This window comes from Saprolegnia parasitica (assembly GCF_000151545.1).
Source record: "Saprolegnia parasitica CBS 223.65 unplaced genomic scaffold supercont2.8, whole genome shotgun sequence".
NCBI classification, from domain to species: Eukaryota; Oomycota; class Saprolegniomycetes; order Saprolegniales; family Saprolegniaceae; genus Saprolegnia; species Saprolegnia parasitica.
In genome coordinates, this window is record NW_012156402.1 from 630,398 (window position 1) to 650,910 (window position 20,513).

Below are 20,513 nucleotides of genomic sequence, written 5' to 3' on the forward strand. Positions count from 1 at the left end.
GTCCGCTCGCGTCGCACGCGCAGGCCGGCGCAACGGCATGCAGAGGTGTGCGATGCTTCTTCGTCGGGTCTTGACCCGCGCCAATCTTTGCGGCCGACGCACTGAAGCTTGCCCTTCTCTGCACACCGCCTATCACCCGGTATCTTTACACTATTTACGTATCTATCTTCTCGCCCGTCCGGGGCATCGCTGCGACGCAAGCCCGCGCGACGCTGGAGGCAGCACGCAGCAGGAGCAGGCGCCTCGCCGTAGCTTCCTCGGCTGCGAAAGACGGGGGCCGAACTCGGCGCCGGGCATGTCCCACGATGCGTTCAAAGACACACTATTTCCCGTCGTATCCGGATCGAATGAAGGGTTGGAGTATACTGAATCCAAGAGAAATCTGTGGGATTGTGTTGTCAGTGACTGACTTGACGGCGATGGAAGCGCGGAAATCGCCGACGTCCGCAAGCACGTCGTCGTCGTCGACGCGGGAGGAGCGCGAGCCGCTCGTGCCCCCCGAGCCGAGCGAGGAGCCGACGCCCCCATCGAGCTACGGCTCGCATGAAGCGCTGCCCGTGACCTGCGACGACGAGGACTACGACTATGTGATGGCCTTCCCGCACGAGCCGCCGGCCATCGGATCGCTGACGAAGCAAGACATTCTGCACCGGCTGCATCAGGCAGGCTTGAGCTACGAAGAGGTGCCATCGACGTCGGCGATCTTTTGCAAGCTGCGCGCCGACACGGAGCGGCTACAGAAGGAGGCCGCGCGCGTGCACCTGCCATTGCTGCTCGACGCGACCGAGCTCGCGCAGGTGGCGACCTCGGGCTTGGCGAGCCATCACATTGAACCGTTCGCGGTCGAGAACCCGCCGCTGACGTTCATTGACCACTTCAAGCGGCCGCGGTACCCGCCATACGACTGCATCTACATGCCGTACGCCAAGCACGAGCCGCCGTCGATCTACGCGCCCCACGACGGCGAGTTCTTCTCGGTCATCCACCGCATGCAGCTCATGGAGAGCATCTTGACGAACGTGCATGGCGGCGGCGCGGGCCTCGACCTCGAGAACCTCTTGACGCAGGGCGTCATTGTCGCGTGCTACCCGCTGCACAACCGCCCGCAAAAGGCCGCGCTGCAGCGGTCGTTGCTCTCGTGGTGCCGCCGGCCGTGGAAGCAGCCGCTCGTTCAGATCCGCGACTACTATGGGCCCAAGATTGCGCTCTACTTTGCCTACTCGGGCCACTACGCGACGTGGCTCCTCGGGCCGGCGCTCCTCGGCCTCGCGATCACGCTCTGGCAGCTGTACCCTGTCTCGATCCCCGCGCCTTACGCCGACTGGACCGTGCTCCATTACGTGCTGCCGATCTACGGCGTCCTCATGCTCGGGTGGGGCTCCTTCTTCCTCAAGCACTGGTCGCGCCGCAACGCGGTGCTCGCCATGGAGTGGGGCATGTCGGACTTTGACCGCGTCCGTAAGACGGTCCTCCTTCCGCAGGTTCCGACCAAGCTCTACCAGCGCCTCCTGCGGTACTCGCTCAGCTGGGGCGCGGTGCTGCTGCTCATCACTGGCGCGGCCGTCGTCGGCGGCACGATGGTCGATTTGTACGCAACCTCGTCGTCGACGTGGATCCAAGGCAACACGACGCTGCTCGCGCTCTTGATTCTGGCGCAGGTGGCGTCGTTCCAGCACGTGTACCACCTCGTTAGCGTCCGGCTCAACGACTACGAGAACCACTCGACCGAGGCCACGTACGAGCTCGCGTTCCTCCTCAAGTCGGTGGTCGTCGGGCTCGTCAACGCCTTTGCGGCCATTTTGTACGCTGCGTTTGTCGCGCCGATCCCGATCGCCGACCTGCCGTGGCTCATCTACCGCGTGTACGGGCTCCTCATTCTACTGCACCACGGCATGTCGCTCTACAACGCACGGACCCTCGCAGTGCAAGCCAAGGCCGGCGACGCCGTCTCGAGCTTTGCCGCGTCGCCCGAGATGGAGAAGCAGTTTGCTTTGGCCGGCTACGGCGCGTTTGAGAGCGCGCGCGACCACTGTACGCTCGTGCTGCACTTTGCCTTTGCGACGCTCCTCGCGGTGGTCACGCCGTTTGTGCCCGTGCTCGCGCTCCTGCATCAGTTTCTCGAGATGCGCCTCAACAGCTCCAAACTGCTCTTTTTCAGCCGCCGCCCGCGCCCGCGCGAAGCCGCGACGCTCGGTCCGTGGCTCGTCGTGCTCCACGTCGTGCTCACGATCGCACTCTGCACGAACGCGGCGCTCCTCGTCCAGATCAACCGCGCGAGCCGCACGATCAACGGGACGGCGACCGGCGACGACGACGCGTCGTCGCTCACGTGGTCGCTGATTGCGGCGTTTGTGTGTTTCCGCCTCGTCATCACGGTCGCGTACCAGAACGTCCCGTCGCGTATCCGCCTCCAGCTCGAGCGCCAAGCGTACTACGTCGCCAAGCTCTACTACAAGGCGTTTGGGTGGCCTGCGCACATGGAGAAGAGCCACAAATCGTCGTCCACCTCGCATCGGTTCGACTATGGGCTCGTGTTTCCCAACCCCGAAGGCCCCACCTGCCGCGATCCGCTCGCGATGAACGCCGTCCTCGCGCAGCTCGATGCGGCCGGCTTGCAGTACAAGGTGTATCCCTCGACCGAGAAGCAGTCGACGTACATGGCGTCGCACGTCTTCTGCGAAGTCCGCGCCACCGAAGGGCAATTGGCCGCCGAAGCCGCGCGCATCCGGCTGCCCATGCTGCTCGACGAGATGGTGCTCAAGGACAAGGCGCACGAAGGTGTGTTTGACTCGCTCCACGGCCGGCTCGTCGACATGGTCGACCGTCTCCGGTCCGAGGCGCAGCGCGTGCACCTGGTGCTCTTACTTCAAAACATGCTCACGCAGCCCGCGTTCCTCGGCGACCTCGAACACGACTCGATGCACGGCACGACGAGCCTGATGGCCGAGAAGCTCGAGTCGTTCATGGCGGCGCTCGACCACCGGGACGTCCGCGCCGACCAGCGCTTGACGCTCGAGGCGCTTCTGCACGAGTTCAAGGAGCGCCTCGACGTGGACATTGAAGGCGAGCAGTTTCGCGACGACGACAATGCGCTCGAGAGCTGCCTGTACCGCATGGAGAGCTGGCTCGGCGGCGCCGCGCCCATTTTGCGCAGCGTCCGGCACTTGGACGCGCCGGTCGAGCCAGGCACCGCGTCGACGATCTCGCAAGAACGCATCATGCGTCACATGGTCCAAGAACTCGAGTGGCTCCGCGCCCAAGCGCCGCTCAACGCGCTGTACCAGCAGCAGCACGTGTGGAAGTTCAACCTCGGGCACTGCGTGTGGTTCATGGAGCAGCTTTTGCTGCACTGCGACGTCTCGCCGCTGCAGCTCGTGGCGCGCAACGCCGACTCGCCGCTGAAGTGGTTCCACATGCACGACTACGTGGCCGAGTTTGACTCGGACAAGCTCTTCCCGAACGTCACACTGCTTCTGGAAGAGTGCCAGTGGCTACTAGCGATCCCCGCAAGCACGCCGTACAAGGCGTACCAAGAGTTTCGCGCGCGCCACCCGTCGTCGCTCGTGCTGCCGCTGGTCGATGCGCTCGAGCGCTTCATCATTGCGACGCCGGACGTGGACATTGTACCGTTCTACCTCGGGACGCCGGACCCGCGCTACAATCTCTTGGCGAAGCGCTTTAAGTACCGGCCGTACCAGTATCTGCACATGCCGTATACGCCGCTGCGGCTCTCCAAGTGGCAAGACATTTACGCGCCGACCAATTCGCACTCGGCGTTCTTCCCGCAGCAGCGCGCCGTCCTCCTCGACAGCCTCCTCTCGCAACATATTGCGCTCGACGATCTGCTGGCGTCGAACGTGCTCGTTGCCGCGTACCCGCTCCATGACGAACCCGAGCTGCGCCGACTGGAGACGACGTGGCGGGGCTGGAGCATTGCCCAGCCCCTCGAGGCCATCAAGAATTACTTTGGCCCGGCCGTCGGCATGTACTTTGGCTACCTCGGTCACGCGACCAAGTGGCTCGCGGTCGCGGCCGTCGGTGGCATCGCACTCGTCATCGCCGAAGCCTTTGACGCGTCGCCGCTCGTCGATGCGATTGGTCTGCCCGTCTACGGCGTCGCGATGGTCATCTGGGCGACCTTGTACGTCAAGCACTGGACGCGCGCCAAGGTGATTCTCGAGCTGCAGTGGGGCCTCACGACCGACGACGGCGCGACCAAGCCGCAAGTGCCGGTCGTTCGCGCCGCGTACGCCGGCGACTTTATCCGCAACCCGGTCACGGGCCAAAAGATGAAGTACTTTCGCAAGAACGCGCGGCTCGCGCGTCTCGCGCTGAGTTGGTCGGCGCTGCTCGCAGTCATCGCGATCAACGCGGGCGGTGTCTATGGCCTCTTTTATGCGGGCGACAACGGGCTTCTTGTGCAGAAGACGCTCAGCGTGCCGCTCCTCCAAGGTCTCTGGCTGCTCTTGATGGACGCTTGCTTTGGCCCGATCTGCGCCGCGCTCACGACGTACGAAAACCACCGGACCGACCTCTCGCACGAAGACGCGTATGTGCTCAAGGCGGCGATCTTTCTGCTCCTCAACTGCTTTGGGAGCCTCGGCGCGCTCTTTGCCCTCGTGCCCGACCCGCTCCTTTTGCCCACGCTGCGCACGGCCTTGTACGTCCTCTACGGCGTCCAGGTCGTGTACCGGATTGCCTCGAGCGTGCTGGCGTTTGCCTTGCCGGCCGCGCCGTCGCGGTCGACGGAAGCGCAGTTTTCACAAGGCGAGCTCGACGGCACGTTGCTCGTCCACGCGCACCTCCAGCGCGTCGTACATTTCGGCTACGTGCTCCTCTTCGTCGTTGCGTGCCCGCTCGCGCCGCTCCTCGGCTTTGGCCACCACTTTGTCGAGATGCGGCTCCAGGCGCTGACGCTGACGGCCTATGTGCGCCGCCCGCGGCCGCGCCCGATCGCGCGCCAGTGGTACCTGACCATGCTGCAGTGGGTGCTCACGCTGGCCATTGGCGCCAACGCGTATCTGGTCGTGTACACGAGCCACATTCTGGACACGCACGACCAGCTGACCGTGCTCCAGTCGATGGACGGCTTTTGCGGCCTCCTTATCGTCTTGCTCTTGCTGCGGTCGGCGATCAACCTCCTCTTCTCCGACTTGCCGCTGCGCGTCACGTCGCAGCTGGAGCGGCAGTCGTTTGTCGTCGAGCGCATTTTGCTGGACCAGCCCATGTACCTCGCCGACCCGGCGCCGAAGAACAGTGGCATGCTCTTGCTGCGTCGTGGCAGCAGCATGAGCAGCGAGCGCGTCAGCGACGTCCACGTCCAAGACCCCGTCTCGGACGACGAAGAGGAAGAAGGCTTTGTCTAGGCAGCGATTGCTTTATATATATATTAACGCAGACCGAGTCCGACGATGCAGCGTGTCGAACGACTTGAAGACGAGGCGGCGATGGCAGCATATGTTGCCGCTCATGCTTGCTGGAGACGTCCAGGCTCCTGAATGACGTGGCCGCTGTTGGTGGCAACTCCCCTGGACACGGCTTCGCGTCTTCCGCTCCTGCGTACAGTGATAGGCGTCATGGTCGAGGCGCAAGGTGGCTCATGCGTCCAGCTGGTCGAGTGGCCTTCAGCTACTGCAGCGTGGCCACTGGCGAACTGCCGCCGTTGGCTAGTACGTCCAGGTATCAGACTCGCATGGAGCAATGCTACATGATGGACGATGCTCTATACCTTCAATGCGGCCTAGCCAGAGATCGCCGCCAGAGATCGCGTCGAGCGAACAGTCCAGTTGCAGCACCGTGGCAACGTCGTGGACCGTTGGAAGGCTTTTCAGACTAGTATGCTCGGTCCGCACCATTCCACTGCACGTCGAAGCCGGTGCGTCTCGTGCGCGCTCGAGGATGCGAATAAAGATGTGCGGGTATCTTTGGCTAATGATCCTTCCTTCGTGGGCTCGCAGGGCGGTGTCGCCTGGCGTAGCAGCTTGCAACGGGACGCAGTCTTCTGGAGCTGGCACAAAACGCGTGGCTGGCAGGCTGCCGGTACATCTTGACGAGGTGGTCGAGCTTCTGCGTCGACTCTGGTGCGCACGTGGCCGGTCCACTGCTGGCTGCACGCCACTGCGAGTTGCTGGCCGATGATCTCGCCTGTGACGATTGTGAATCTCCGGAATGAACAGACTTCACCATGCAATGTGGAGCCACAGACTCTCGGTCCGTGACGGGACAACTTCGTCACGAACGACGGCACTCCCCATCCAGCGAGCCGTCTACGGACGGCCCGATCGGTCGTGGCAGCGGATTCCGACGCACCGAGAGCTTTGAGCCCCCGGGATCCGCGGCGATGTGTCTTCTTGGTGGTCGCAGAACGTCTGCGAGCCTGAATGTCCAGCGCCTACTCGCTGAAGAAAACGCGTGGCTGAAGGAAGCGGACAAGTCACAGTGAAGATCGCAGTCACCTTTAGGCGCTAGTCGTTATTAGTCCAACTGCTAATTGTACTTGCGTCATTATACCAACATTGTCATTTTGTATGTTTGCAACGCATGCCACAAGGGATCATGACTCATGAGCTCTCATGAATTTCATGAGAGCTAAGACGATACGACGGAAACCAGGCAGACAATTTCGGGATCTGCGTGGACAACCGCTGTATGACAACCAGAGGTATGGACGAGTGCTGCTTCCTCACTTGATGTTGGTCGACGATCCATCGTGCCATCTAGCAAGCTCAAACGACAGCAGGCCTTGCGTGACGACCATGACGTTGGCGCTTGCACGACGACGAGTTCTGTCGACCCCCAGATCCACGGCCCCTGCAGACCATGGGCGAGCGTCCGACCAGCCAATTGCTGAACTCGAGCTCTAGGTCACCAAGCTAGCTCGCTTGCCTTGGTGCGTGACGTCGCCAAGCACAGACAAGCAGCTTCGGTCTCGTCTCCGCTCCACAGCCGGCGCAAGTTGATGCACGTGCAAAAGAGATCACTCTATTTCAGCCAATGGCATCGCGCCGCTCACCTTGTACCCAATGGCCTTGCTGACATTGTCCATAAATAGACCAATCACATGTCCGTATCTTTCCAACACAAGCGACTCTTGGCCGTCAATTTGCACTTTCTCCAAGCCATGGCCGAGACGCAGCCGCTCTGCAAGCACGACCCGTGGGCCTACGCGCTCGTGTTTCCCAACGACGACGCGACCGTCGACGCGTCGACGATGACGCTCCAGCCGGCCGCGCTCGAGATCCTCGGGCGGCTCTACAGCGCGGGTATCGAGACCAAGCTCTTCCACTCGGCCAGTCTCTCGACCGCGACCAAGACACCGTCGCTTATCATCTGCAAGCTGCGCACGACGCACGAATTTCTTGCGTCCGAGGCCGCGCGCATCAACCTCCCGATGCCAATGAACGCGATCAAGCTTCGCGCGATCGCCGAGTCGGGCTTTCGAGGCACTGACGGCCGCATCATCGACTCGTTTGCGATCGCACAGCTGGCGACAGACACGTACACGCCGTACGAGCACATCCACATGAAGTACGACGTCGCGCCGCATGCGCAGGCGCTGTACGAGCCGCACAGTGCGCAGCATTTTTTCTCGTCGACCAAGCGTCTTCTGCTCCTCGAGAGCCTCATCGTCAACGTCGCGCAGCTCAATCTCGAGGCGCTCAAGACCCAGGGCGTCATCCTCGACTGCTTTCCGCTGCACGACGACGTCGAGCGACCCCTCTTGCGTGACGCGCTCACGTCGATGAGATCCATGACGTGGCACACGCCCGTGCACGCGGTCAAAAACTACTTTGGGTGCAAGGTCGGGTTCTACTTTGCGTACCTGGTGTTTTACTCCAACTGGCTCCTCGTCGCGGGGCTCGTCGGCCTCGGCGTCTTCCTCCTCGAGGCGTCCATCAAGACGCCGCTCCTGCATTTCGTGTCGGGCACTGCGAGCTTCTACCTCGTCCAAGTGTACACCGTCCCGCTCTTTGGCGCATTTGTCGTGCTCTGGTCGACGCTCTTTCTCGAGAGCTGGAAGCGCCAGACGGCGACGCTCGCTCTTCAGTGGGGTACGACCAACATCGAAGCCGTCGAGCAAGTCCGGCCGTCGTTCCAAGGGGTGCCGGCCAGCTGCTCGATCACCGGCGCCCCGATCACGTACTTTTCCGAGGCCGAGAAGCTCTGGCGCCAAGTCGTGTCGTGGGCTGTCCTCCTCGCGCTCATTCTTCTGGACATTGCCATCGTTGCGCTGGTCTTCTACCTGCGCTACTACCTCACGCAGACGCACCCGACGTGGTGCAGCATCACGATCTCGGGCCATGATCTGAGTCTGAGCTCGCCCATTTGCTCGTGCGTCAATGTGCTCCAAATGAACCTCATGTACCGAATTTACGACTTGCTGAGCCTGCGCATGAACGAGTACGAGAACCATGCGACCGACTCGGCGTACGAGAACCACTATTTGGTCAAGAGCGTCCTCTTCAACTTTGTCAACTCGTACATGGCGCTCATCTACGTCGCGATGCTCAAGAAGCCGATCGAGGGCAAGTGCTGGGAAGACGACTGCTTCTGGGAGCTCCGCTACTCGCTCATCATTATCTACGGTGTCCAAATCTTCGTCGGCAACGTCAAGGAGGTGTGGGTTCCCCGCTTGTACAACAAACTGGTCGGTCACCGCACGATCGCCCTCTGCGAAGTCGACCTCCGATCGCGTGCCGAGCAGCAGTTTCTTCAGACAGAGTATGGCTGGAAGGGCTCGTTTGATGACACGCTCGAGATGGTCCTCCAGTTTGGCTACTCGACCTTCTTTGTGATTGCCTTCCCGCTCACGCCGCTCCTCTCGTACATCAACAACGTGATTGAGATCCGCGTCGATGGGTACCGGCTCACGGTCGACTGCCGCCGCCCGGTGCCCCGCAACGCCGATGGCCTCGGGCTCTGGGTGGACGTGCTGGAGAACATGGTGACGTTCTCGATCCTCTCGAACGCGTACGTGATCTTCTACACGCACGGGTACCTCAGCGACATCATCAACGTGTATCTATGGCAAGACGTCAACCGACCGTACTGGGACCTTGCGCTCTTTGTGAGCTTTGTGACCACGGTGCTTCTCTTCCGCGCCGCCCTCGCCATGTGCATTGACGACGTGCCCGCCGCTGTCGCCAAGCAGCTCAAGCGCCAAGCGTTCCTCGTCACCAAGGTCCTCGACCAAGTCGTCGCCGACACGGACGTGGCCAAGCGCCGGGAGATCACGGCGGCGACGCTACAGACACTCGGGGTCATCCACGCCGGCGATGCAGACGGCCATGGCTACTATGGCGCATTGCACCACACCGTGTAGACGTGCTATACTTGATACACTGATACATTTGGGTGCCATTCGGGTTAGGGGTGTGCAGGATGGAACATCGTCAATTACATAAGGATAAGGTAGAGTACTAGGGCGATATCGGGCGGAAGAAGGTGAGGATGATAGGCTTCAGGCCGCTGCGAAGCTCGGCGAGGATGGCTTCGTACTCGCGATCGACCACGCTGCGGTAGTTGAGCTTGATGAGCTCGTCGCCGACCTCGATGCGCGCGCCCGGAGTTGTTGGCTGGTAGCAGACGTCGCTACTTGCCCGCGTCCGGACGACGACGGGGCTCGGATTGCGTCTTGAGAGCGCAATCTGCAGCGGCCCGACGCCGCTCCACACAATATGGTAGAGGTAGCCGGTCGCGATGCGAAGTGGCGTCGGCAGTTCGGACCGCGGCGCGAACCTCAAGAGCGCGGGCTTGGGCAAGGCCGTGAGCCGGTCGCATACGTGCGGGAACGATTGGCCGGACGTCGACACGCCGTTGATACTGCGCAAGACGCAGCCGACCGCGAGATGGCGCATGCCCGGGTTGCGGCCGTGCACGATGCGCTCGATGGCGGTGGCGTCGTCGTTGTCGGCGTGGAGCACGAGTCCGAGCGTCTGGTGCGGCAGCCAAAGCACGTCGATGCCGGCGGTCGGTGCGGATCGGTGGCGCCCCGCGGCGGTCGAAAGTTCAAAGAGAAAGGTCCTTGCCACATCGGTCGGCGGCAGACAAAACACATGGTGGCCGTCCAGCACAAGCGCAAGCGGCGAGGCTGCGAAGGGCGGCGCGTTGTTGATCGCGATAAGAACGTCGCCGGCCGCAATGGCAAAGACGTCGGACGCCCCGCTTGTCGTGGCATGGACGCTGTGCACGACGTACGCGCCATCGCGCTCTTCAAAGCAGACGCCGAGGTGCATGTGCGCGGGTAGCTCGACCATGTACGAGCGCGGCGCGCCAAAGGCAGCGTAAGCACCGAGACTCGCGCTGCGCCGATGTGATGGCTTGGACGATGCTGCGACGACGATCGGAGCGGGTCCATTGGTGGCGTCGTCGAGGTAGATGGCATCGATTAAAGGCTCGTTGTACGGACTTGTGGAGACGCCACGGCGCGCGTGCTCTGAAAGACTTGGCTCGTACGATACGCAGCGCCGATGTCGCGGCGCGGGGCTGCACGAGGGCTGTTCCGACTCGACGCTCAGCGTGGACGCCGTGAGCGTCGAGCTGCGGCGCTCGGGCAGACAGAACTTTTCAATCTGCTTGGCAAAGCCACGGCTCGACGAGGTCGCCGGGAGCTGGCGCTGCGAGCGCAAGACGATGCTGTTGCTGTTGTTGTCGACAAGGCTCGACCGACGGCTGCTGTCTGCCGGGCCCTCGGCAAGCTGCTGCTTGAACGCGGCAAACTTGACTGGCTTGGCCTTGAACCACATCGAGCGACTTGGGAAATGCTGAAACGGAGGCTGAGATCGGCCGATCAGTTGCGTGCATTTAGAATCCCATCCAACGCAAATCGGGTAGCAATCACGCCTCGGCGTCACCAGGCTGGTCAAGCCGGCAACGACACACACCACCTGGGTGCTATATGCAGTCTAATACAGGTAGATAGCTCTCTCGCCACGCAGCATCGAGCGACCTCGGGTCGAGTCGGTGTGCAGTTGAAGAAGGGCGAGATCTGGCCACTTTCCGATAAGTTTCGGACCAGTTCATTGACATGCCTTGCCTTGGATTTTGGATATGCACCGGATCCTGTCGGTGTTACTGCTGCACGCACGCTAGCGCTTGCCACAGCCGACGTAGCGAGCCGACGTAGCGAGCCGAGGTAGCGAGCCGAGGTACAATCGTTATCTCGGCCGTGCAGAAACGTTCTGTGGGGTCCGCCGTTCCCGAGACGCAACGCGCAACCGCGGCCACCAAAGTTGCGTTCCATTAGCACGCGCAGAGGTATGCGCGGTTCAGCAAGCCGCCGACAATCTCAATATTCAACGCCTCGGTACATGGCGTCGACGATTCACTTACTCGTGCGCAAGTGCAACATGGCCAAGACACGAGAAGCCGAACGAATGCAGCTGCTCTGCGATCACCATGACGCTGCTGGCGCCTCGTGCTGCCACGTCACACAGATGGTCCGGCCCGAAATAGCCGCCTAAACCAGATTTAGGAGAATGGACACCGCCGAGTCGGACGCGCCGTCCACGCCCGAGAGCCTGCCGCACGTGGCTACGAGCATCATCCAGACGCACAAGTTCAAGACCAAGTCGGATCGGAAGGTGTGCTGGTCGTGCATCTCATGCGCGTTTTAGAGTCCAGAGCCGACTTCGTCGCAAGATGGGCTGGACGCGCAAGCAAGCCCTGCTCGAGCAGCTCTCGCGGCAATGCCAGGACCACTTGGAGCACCACGGCACGCTGCCCGTCATTCCCGTCGACATCAAGGTCGACTCGCTGCGACGCGCGATACGGCGGCGCCTCACGTTCGCCTCCGAGTGGTCCTCACCACCGACGACCTTGCCGCACAACTCATCGACGCGTAGGACCGAGTATTTCTACACCAAGTTTTCTTCCAGTCGCCGCTCGCCGTGCGCTTGACGGCCGACGTCTTCTGGCACTATAGCATCTCGTTCTTCGCGATGGGCGAGCCGGACGGCCACGCCTTTCTCGAGCTCCTCCACGCCCACGCCCAAGCGTCTGTCGCAGGTACTCTCCACGCCTTGCGATGCATTTCGCGCCTGTCGTCTCTAGTGCTCTACGGAAAGCTCCTGACCAAAGTCCACAACGTGACGCTGCCCACGGGCGCCGCCGACGAGTTCCTCGATTTTTTTCCATGTGCGGATCCTCCGACGTCGCATGCACCGTCTCTCACCGTCTCTAGATCTCGTCTCCCGCACCGTGTACAAGGTGGCGCAGAAAGCCTACCCCGAGTTCCTCTTCCAGCTGCGCCGGCTGGCGCGCCAGCCCCTCATTCGCACGACCTGCGTCTGGACGACCGGCATCCTCGCGAAGAGCTCGTGCTGGAAGACGTGGCGCGTTGAAATGTACGCGACGATTCGACCACCAAATGTGTGCTAGCCGATACGTTGTAGTAAGAAGAAGAAACTCAAGCACGCGCCCAAGCCGCATCTCATGGTGCGCGAGCTCGCAGACGACGACCGCAGTGTCGCCGAAGACTTCGGGAGCGACGACAGCAACGAAGAAGACTCGCTCTCGGACGAAGACGCGGCCTTCTCGAGTGTGGCGTGTGCCGAATTCAAGACCGAGGCCGCGGCGAGCGAGAATGTGGGCGCGCCACGTCATTGCCACGTGGCAAGAAAGGATCTGTAGGCCACGAGCGCGGTCGAGGCGTTGCGGAGGATGGACATACCCCAGCGCAAGTACGCTCATGGCCACTTGGAGAAGGCGGACCTTGCCTTTAGCGCGCCCGTCCGCGCCGTAGACGAACGTTTCAACGTATCGAGCTGATGGCGTCGTAGATCATGGACAAGTACTCGTACTCGGGGCTGCAAGGCCGTCGCCTCGGTGTCGCGCTGCGCCTCTCGGACAAGGAGCACCAGACGTACAACATGCACAAAGAGCAACACAAGGCGTGGCTCGACCACCTCAGCCGACCTCTGCGACAAACGCAGAGCTTGAGCAGCTTGACGCTCGAGGCGGCAAACGAGGTACTAGTACGCGCTGCTACTGCTGCTGCTAAGGTTATAACTGCACACCAGGACAAGCAAGTGTTTGCGCCTCGATGTGAGTTTGAGCTCACGGTGGGCCTAGTCATTGGCGTCGCGGGAAGACTGATGAGTCCATTTAGAACCCGGTGGCGGAAGCCCGCGCCAAGCGGCTGCTCGAAGCCAAGCAAAAGATACTCAAGGTACGCCGTCTTCTTCCCACGCAGCCAAAAGTGATGCGGCATGTGGCAGCGGGAGCAAGAGTACGTCGGGGAGGTCATCCAGTACAAGCCCGCCATTATTGTCTTTGGCCAGCGCCTCGACCAAGTACACTCGACGTGTTGTATTAGTATCAGTGTGTCAACTGCGGCGGTTGTATTATAGCACCTCAAGATGAACCCGCTCCGGCGCAAAGCCATTCTCGCCCCGCTCAAGTCGTGAGCGCGTGTCCAGCAAACCCACAGCACGTCCATGCGATGATGGTCTTCTCGTCGCATCATGTTCAGATTCGCAGCAAAATTTAACGCCGGCAACCAACTTCAAGAAATGACGTTGCCCTCGTCTCGCTTTCCTTGCCGAGATTGACGGCTCCTGCGAGCTCAAACGCGGGCTGTCGAGCTCACGACGCCAGTGCATTTGAAGGACATGGGTGCATGGACGCTCGACTGTGTGCGGTATAGTCCATGTAGTACAGCGCATGTATCGTGGTTGGCCATTCTGGAAAGCTCCCGACTACATTTATATGCATCGTGCAACCAACAAGCCGACGACGACGACAACGCAACGGCTCGCACGACCTTCATCCTGACGCTCCCCGTCGCGCGCTGCTGCTTGTGGTTGTAAGCCGACCAGTTGGGTACGCAACTGGCTCGTCTGTTCGATTGCGAGCGTTCGCCTTGGCCATCCACTCGTGTGTCATTGACGTCGGCCTGTCTGCGGTTCAGGTGCGCGCACTTGATATGCTGCGTCACAGGAGATCAGCCAATCAGAGCACTGGAATTGCCATGCGCGTGTCGCATGCGCGCACTTGCAGGCGGCCATCCAACGCTGCCGCCGGGTTGTCGCGCCTGATCGTCCGGATACGCAGCGATCACCATCAATAGAAACCAAGTGCAATCCTCCGGATACGGACCCCGAGCAAAGTGAAACCTCCGGATACGGAACCTGGGGCCAAAAGTTGATATGCATCGTACGTCCGTTCCATGTACTGTACGCTCTATCTCTTGTCGCACGTATTGGAATGTACGTATCGTACAAAAACGCTGCATGGCGATCGGCGATACAAAGGAATTCACTTTGAGATTTGCGCCATGTCGAGCAAGGCTGCTGCCAAGAAGCGCAACGAGAAGCTCATGGCCAACTCGGCCAACTACGGCTCCGTGTACCTCAACGTGAACGACCCGAGCCAGCACTGGGACTACGCCATCGCGTTCCCGAACCCGGAGACGCGCTCGACGCCGGCGCCGGTCTCGATGCAGGAGATCCTCGAGAAGCTCCACGAGCATGGCCTCCAGTTCAAGCTCTTCTACTCGTCGACGCGCGACATGGTGCTCTGCCAGATCCGCTGCCACTACAAGCGCCTGCAGATGGAGGCCGACCGCATCGACATGCCCGTGCTCCTCGACGCGAAGGCGCTCCAGGCGACGGCCGAGCGCGGCTTCCCGGAGCTCGGCATTGCGCCGTTCGCCATCAGCGACGTCAAGCGCCTCTACGACTTCCACCCGTACGAGCACATCCACGCCGCGTACGAAGACGACGACGAGCAACAAAATCTCTTTGCGAAGCGCAACTTGGACGGCTCCGTGTTCGCGCCCGTCGAGCGCATGAAGCTCATTGAAAGCATCATTGTGTCGCACGAGTGCTGCAACTTGGACCTTGATGCGCTCTGCATGGACGGCTCGATCCTCGCGTGCTACCCGCTCCACAACGAAGACGAGATCGCGCACCTCGCCAAGGAGTGGATCCCCAAGGTCGCGGCGCCGTGGACGCAGCCCATCGAAGAGATCCGCGACTACTTTGGCGAGCGCATCGCCTTCTACTTTGGGTACCTCGGCCACTACACGACGTGGCTCATGTACGCGAGCATTGTCGCGTTGATCGTCGTCTTTATCGATATGGCCACCAAAACGGAAGAGCGCACGATCGAGGACGCGAACGGCAAATCGTACAAGTCCGAAGTCCCGTCGGTCATGACGTACGTCATCCCTGCTTTTGCCATCTTCATGTGCATCTGGTCGACGCTCTTCATGGAATCGTGGAAGCGCAAGCAGCAAGTGTACGCGATGAAGTGGGGCATGACCGAGATCGAAGGCGAAGAGAGCACGCGCCCGCAGTTCACGGGCGAGCCCGTCTTGAGCGCCATCACGGGTGCCAAGACGCGCTACTTCCCGTCCACCAAGAAGTACCAGCGCGTCGCGGTCTCGTGGGCGCTCCTCTTCTTGCTCTGCTCGGTCGTCATTGCGATCGTCGCCGGCATCTTCCGCCTTCGCTACAAACTCGTCGAAGGCCAGAACGCGTGGAAGGCCGACTTCATGGGCCTGAAGATTCCCGTCGGCATCGCCGTGTGCTCGGGCGCCAACGTCATCCAGATTATCATCATGGGCAAGATCTACTACCGCAGCTTCTACCGCCTCAACGAGTACGAGAACCACGAGACGGACGCGCAGTACGAGAACTCGCTCGTGCTCAAGACGTTCGTCTTCCAGTTCATCAACAACTTCTCCGCGCTCATCTACATTGCGTTCCTCAAGAACATCTTTGAAGAACCGAGCAACTCGCGCCTCCACGAGCTCGCGTACTCGCTTGCGATCGTCTACGGCTCGCAGCTCGTCATCGGCAACGTCAAGGAGATCCTTCTTCCTCGCGTCTGGGTCTGGCTCTCGAAGCGCTCGATCCTCAAACAAGAGGTCGTCGCCGAGCACCAGTCGGAGGCCGAGAAGGAGTTCTTCCTCGCCACGTACGAGTGGAGCGGTACCTTTGACGACTTCACCGAGATCATCACGCAGTTTGGCTTCTGCACGCTCTTCGTCGTCGCCTTCCCGCTCACGCCCGTGCTCAGTCTCCTCAACAACTACCTCGAGATCCGCGTCGACGGCTACCGTCTTCTCTTCGAGAACCGCCGCCCGCGCCCGCGCAACGCGAGCAACATTGGCCTCTGGATGGAGATTATCGAGTTCATGACGACGCTCGCGATCGTGACCAACGCGTACGTTGTTGTGTGGACGTCCAACACGCTCGACTTTCTCGAGGAAAAGTACAGCGGCCACCCGAACATGGTTCAGCTGACTCGCGTCGAGGCGTTCATGATCTTTGTCGCTGTCATGCTCGCGTTCCGCTTCTGCATCGCCAAGCTCATCTCGGACGTGCCGCCGTCGGTCGTTGCGCAGATCAAGCGCCAGCTCTTCTTCAACAACAAGGCCATCTACCGCCTTCCCGATGACATTGTGAGCAAGTACTCCCGCCGCCCCGACGACGTCTTTGACATGACGATCCAAGAGTCGGGCTAAGCTCGATGTAGTTTGCAGCGCGAGTCCGCTAAACACGGTGTTATGAATAAACCTGTCATTTGTGACCATGATGAGTGGACTAGAAGCACGGGACTGTGGTGTGCTGTCATGATTGCTTGTTGAATGAAGATTCGACCGATGCGATGGCCAACGGCGAACACTCGCAATGCGCAAGTACAATACACGTAGTGATGTCAAGACCCGTTTTCGTTGCAAGGCGCTGCTACGCGAGGCCATCAATGCTTCCTTGCAGTAGCACAATGAGCTGCTGCACGATGCGCGCCTCGAAGGCGACAAGCGCTCGAAACTCGTCCAACACGGCGCGGTCCGCTTCGTCGTTGACCTTGAGGACGTTAGGCGGTAGTTTGCGCAGCCACGCGTGCGTCTACAGTCGTTAGGTGTAGTTTGTGCTGCCGGCGTGCTACCTTGACAGATTGCTCGAGATATGTGAAGAGCTCGCTCAGGTAGATGGAGCTCGAACGCGCGACGGAATCCTTTGTGTCATCTCGAAGCTCTCGTGTCTGGACTTCGCTTGCCAAGATGTCGCTCCATGACATCGCCTCACTGGGTTGACTTCCTGAGCTCGCGAGCTATTTTCCGTAGTGGTGAAGCGTAGTACTAGCACATGATATGGACACAGAGCGTGGGATCACATACATTGATGTGCAAGAGCAATTGCTGCTTGGCCGTCCGTTCCTCATCCAGTTGGCTCTTCGCAAGATCGAGCTCATCCATGAGTGTGCCCAGCTACGCATGTGGACGGTTGGCAAATGTAACCAAACGATCATTACCACGCTTGCCAGATCATGCGCCTTTGCGGTACTCGACTCACACTCGGCGATCTAGATGTCGTTTGTGACGGATTTACGATGCACAGGTGTTGTACTTTGACTTGGAGAAAATCGGTCAGCTTGATATGGTCTTCGCACAAGAGCCGATATCGCGGCAGCATCAAGCAGTGCTTGGTTTCCAAGCTCATAAACGACGAGTTGAGCGTCGCAATATGGCGCTCATAGAGCTCGACGCGAGCATGATGCTACACTGTCAATGAATAGAGATCCATCTCGGCAACACATACCTCGTTGATTTGAGCACGACAGGAAGCAATGTCGTCGCGTAGTCTTTCGTTGTTGGTGCGCAGCTCTCGTTTTCCGTCTTGAGCTTGCCAATCTAAGAGATATTTCAGCGCGACGCCAGCGCATCCTGGAACGTACACCGAGCCCGTGCGCGGTCTCGATGATCGCACGCGAGTCGCGCTCGCTTTGCAAAATCTTGCATTCTGCGCGAAGCGTTCGATGGTCCACGCTGACGTCATGAGTGATGCATGCAAAGAGAGCAGAGCTCTCGCAGGCCATCGTACACAAGCTGGCTGTGCTCGTCTCGTAGCGTTCCGAGCTCGAGCGTCGCCTTGACATACTTGGCGTCGAGGGCCGCAAACGCTCGCTTGCTGTCCGTGTATCGCGTCTCCCATGCCTTGGCCTCCATCATAGCATCTTCGCATCGCTTCTCAAGCTATTCCATCGGTATTGGTCATGGTTCCAAGCAGGGCATCATCCGTACTTCGTAGACACGCATCTTCTCGTCGTCTTCGGCCTTCTTCTTGGAGACAAGGAGACGCTTTCCGATGCGTGCTGCCAGCTGGGCCTCTTCCCGCGACTCGTCTAGCGCGCGCCCTTGCTTCTTGAGCTCGTTCTCCAAGGTCTCGACCTCATGCAAGGATGACATCATGCTCGCAGCGGGACCATCTACCTGCATGTCGTACTTGAGCTTCGTGAGCTCATGGCCGCGGGAAGCGCCGATCGTCCGGAAGCGCTGCTTGGGGGTCATGCTGCTGCCCGGTGCTGCGTCGGTCATCGCTCTCGCTTCGTCCTGGCAAATTCGCAACTGGCGATCGCCCACGGTGCCCGCATACAAAAAGCAAGTTATTTTTATTCCACACATGAAACGGTTTCAAGGCCATCTTCCTATACAAACAGCAAGTGTAGCATACGTCATTTTTTTAATCGCGCGAAACCGTCGATCAATTTCGCGCGCGCCAAGTGCGCACATACCACATGGCGTTGCACTTGGCGAGGAAGTTTGGTACGACATCTTTTTTCTGCCGCGTCACTCGAACGACCTTATTGAGCAGTGGACTCCCTGGCCCATACGCCTGTGTCAACCTCGTCACTCGGATACCTGACGCAGCATCACATACGACCCACAATGCTAGCAAATCTCAAAAAGATCGTTTTTGAGAATACAACTATTCCACAATCTAGTCGAAGAAGAGGATGACGACGGTCGTGTCATCGTGGACACGCCGGCGCTCCTTGCCCGGCGGCAGCGCCGCAAACTCCTTGAGCGTCTTCCTACACAGTAAAGTGATGTGGTCCTGCGACCATGTTCGCCGAGCCCTACCCCTTGACCTCGGCGGCGCGGGCAATGACGCGCTCAACCAAGACGCGGCCGGCCTCCGTCTTCTTGCCCGCCGCAACGTGCGCTTGGACGATTGCAACGGCCTACTTCAGCATGAGGTCTTCTGCGCTGGCAGCTTTTTTGTACCTCTTCGTTCTCGAGAAAGTCCCAGACGCCGTCGCTGCCAAGGATGAGAAACTTGTCCGATGCGCTCAGCACGTGCGCCTTGGTCTCGGGGATCGCCATGACGTACGGTGGCGTGTACGGCGCTGCAATGTGGCGGCCGCCAGCGCGCTCGGATGCAATCGGAGACGCGTTGAACTCGGGGTACTTGAACGCAAAGTCGCCCAACGCTCTGCAGTCGCCGTGTCAGCGCCGACGTCCATTGTAGATGGATGCTGTGTACCGCGTGGGCTGCAAGCCGCCCTTGACGTAGCACGACTCGGGGTGCTTGCACACGACAATGTTGTCTTCGTTCGGGTGCTCGCGCGCCAAGCGCTCCTTCTCGACGGCGAGCTTGGCGTTGTGGTCGTTGCTGAGCGCGACGGCGCGCAACGCACCGTCGTCATCGGCGGTGGCCAAAACGGCGCGAATATCGCCCGCTGTACACGAACCTTAGGCTCCTTGTCGACAAGGTGAAAGCGGTACCGTTGGCAAGGACGAGGAGGTCGTCCTGGAGGTATGCCAGCATGGTGCAAGCGCCGACGTGGTTCACCTGGCCAAAGCCGAGCTGGAACGCGGGAAGCAGCAGCGAATGCAGTTGGCGCTCCGTGCGCAGGTAGCCATGCTTGATGGCCGACTCGACCTATGTGCAAGGTGCATTCGTCGTGTTGCAGCGGGCGAAGAAGAGACCTTGGCCGCCGTCACGTCGCGCAGCTCAGCGACTTCGGCCTTGACGTTTTCGATCAAGTGGCCGTGCGTGTACTCGGCGACTTGCCACCCACCTAGACGACGCCGATGCAATGAGGATACGCCGACCATGCATGTTGATTGCGACGCACCATGGCCGTCGATGACCGCGGCAAATACTTCCTTCTTGTTGGCTTGTACAACGAAGCGATCCTATAGCAATGACGCCTAGGTCAGCGTTGCCCATCAACTGCAAGACGACCTCGATCGGATAGTTGGCCCGGTACGAAGCACACGAGTAGCTGTGGACGTGGGCCACCGCCCGCGCGAGCTGGACGTCCACTTGGCGCTCCAGTTTTAGCGATACCTGGTCCTCCTCGACGTCGGTCATGGCCTCGCGCAGCGGGCTCTCCACGACGACGGGCGCGTCGCACAAGGCCGTTGCCGTCAGCGCGAGGCCGACAGCAGCGCCGAGCGCCATGGTAGCATCCATGCGCCACTTGCGGTCTTGGCCCATCGAGGCGACGAGAGCACGCGCCGGCGATGCGCGGGCAACAGCGCGCTGGGCCACCTTGGCCGAGTAGCGTCCGCAGATCTTGAGCATGAGGACGGGGCGAAATCGAAAATGACCCCACGCAATCTTGGCGGCGGCCTTGGGACAAACCATCGGGTAAAACCAGCCGAGCAAAGGAATATATCCTTTTCGTCTCGAATACCATATATGTATCAGAGACGTCTCAATTAGGCCCATTCTTTTATGTTGGTGTGACGATCTTGTGAAGCATGTGACCTTGAT

General features: G+C 60.3%; 7 protein-coding genes across 7 annotated transcripts; 4 read left to right on the top strand and 3 right to left on the bottom strand.

The window, feature by feature from the left end:
* Positions 1 to 409: 409 nt before the first annotated feature.
* On the top strand, positions 410 to 5,421 carry SPRG_03356 (hypothetical protein). The gene has a single exon (XM_012341933.1). It carries the CDS (start codon positions 420 to 422, stop codon positions 5,364 to 5,366), a length of 4,947 nt encoding a protein of 1,648 aa, XP_012197323.1. The 5' UTR covers positions 410 to 419; the 3' UTR covers positions 5,367 to 5,421.
* Positions 5,422 to 7,111: 1,690 nt separating this feature from the next.
* Positions 7,112 to 9,360, top strand: SPRG_03357 (hypothetical protein). Its single transcript, XM_012341934.1, has one exon. The coding sequence runs from the start codon at positions 7,121 to 7,123 to the stop codon at positions 9,320 to 9,322; it is 2,202 nt and encodes a 733-aa protein (XP_012197324.1). The 5' UTR covers positions 7,112 to 7,120; the 3' UTR covers positions 9,323 to 9,360.
* Positions 9,338 to 10,745, bottom strand: SPRG_03358 (hypothetical protein; the record flags this gene model as incomplete). Its single annotated transcript, XM_012341935.1, has 1 exon — positions 9,338 to 10,745. One exon carries the CDS (start codon positions 10,743 to 10,745, stop codon positions 9,420 to 9,422), a length of 1,326 nt encoding a protein of 441 aa, XP_012197325.1. The 3' UTR covers positions 9,338 to 9,419.
* Positions 10,746 to 11,471: 726 nt separating this feature from the next.
* Positions 11,472 to 13,499, top strand: SPRG_03359 (hypothetical protein). The gene is made up of 12 exons (XM_012341936.1): positions 11,472 to 11,569; positions 11,616 to 11,888; positions 11,924 to 12,006; positions 12,052 to 12,135; positions 12,182 to 12,344; positions 12,393 to 12,585; positions 12,631 to 12,738; positions 12,780 to 12,968; positions 13,020 to 13,061; positions 13,109 to 13,168; positions 13,218 to 13,292; positions 13,350 to 13,499. The coding sequence occupies exons 1-12, from the start codon at positions 11,478 to 11,480 to the stop codon at positions 13,404 to 13,406; spliced, it is 1,419 nt and encodes a 472-aa protein (XP_012197326.1). The 5' UTR covers positions 11,472 to 11,477; the 3' UTR covers positions 13,407 to 13,499.
* Positions 13,500 to 14,252: 753 nt separating this feature from the next.
* SPRG_03360 (hypothetical protein) lies at positions 14,253 to 16,542 on the top strand. Its single transcript, XM_012341937.1, has one exon. It carries the CDS (start codon positions 14,276 to 14,278, stop codon positions 16,469 to 16,471), a length of 2,196 nt encoding a protein of 731 aa, XP_012197327.1. The 5' UTR covers positions 14,253 to 14,275; the 3' UTR covers positions 16,472 to 16,542.
* A 152-nt stretch (positions 16,543 to 16,694) lies between these two features.
* SPRG_03361 (hypothetical protein) lies at positions 16,695 to 18,345 on the bottom strand (the record flags this gene model as incomplete). The annotated part of the gene is made up of 9 exons (XM_012341938.1): positions 18,221 to 18,345; positions 18,032 to 18,172; positions 17,832 to 17,983; positions 17,688 to 17,776; positions 17,550 to 17,641; positions 17,358 to 17,507; positions 17,263 to 17,313; positions 17,129 to 17,218; positions 16,695 to 16,856 (listed from the first exon to the last, which is right to left on the bottom strand). Exons 1-9 carry the CDS (start codon positions 18,323 to 18,325, stop codon positions 16,695 to 16,697), a joined length of 1,032 nt encoding a protein of 343 aa, XP_012197328.1. The 5' UTR covers positions 18,326 to 18,345.
* A 374-nt stretch (positions 18,346 to 18,719) lies between these two features.
* On the bottom strand, positions 18,720 to 20,384 carry SPRG_03362 (hypothetical protein; the record flags this gene model as incomplete). The annotated part of the gene is made up of 8 exons (XM_012341939.1): positions 18,720 to 18,822; positions 18,872 to 18,972; positions 19,016 to 19,223; positions 19,275 to 19,470; positions 19,517 to 19,673; positions 19,721 to 19,812; positions 19,870 to 19,930; positions 19,980 to 20,384. 8 exons carry the CDS (start codon positions 20,382 to 20,384, stop codon positions 18,729 to 18,731), a joined length of 1,314 nt encoding a protein of 437 aa, XP_012197329.1. The 3' UTR covers positions 18,720 to 18,728.
* Between the last annotated feature and the right edge of the window lie 129 nt (positions 20,385 to 20,513).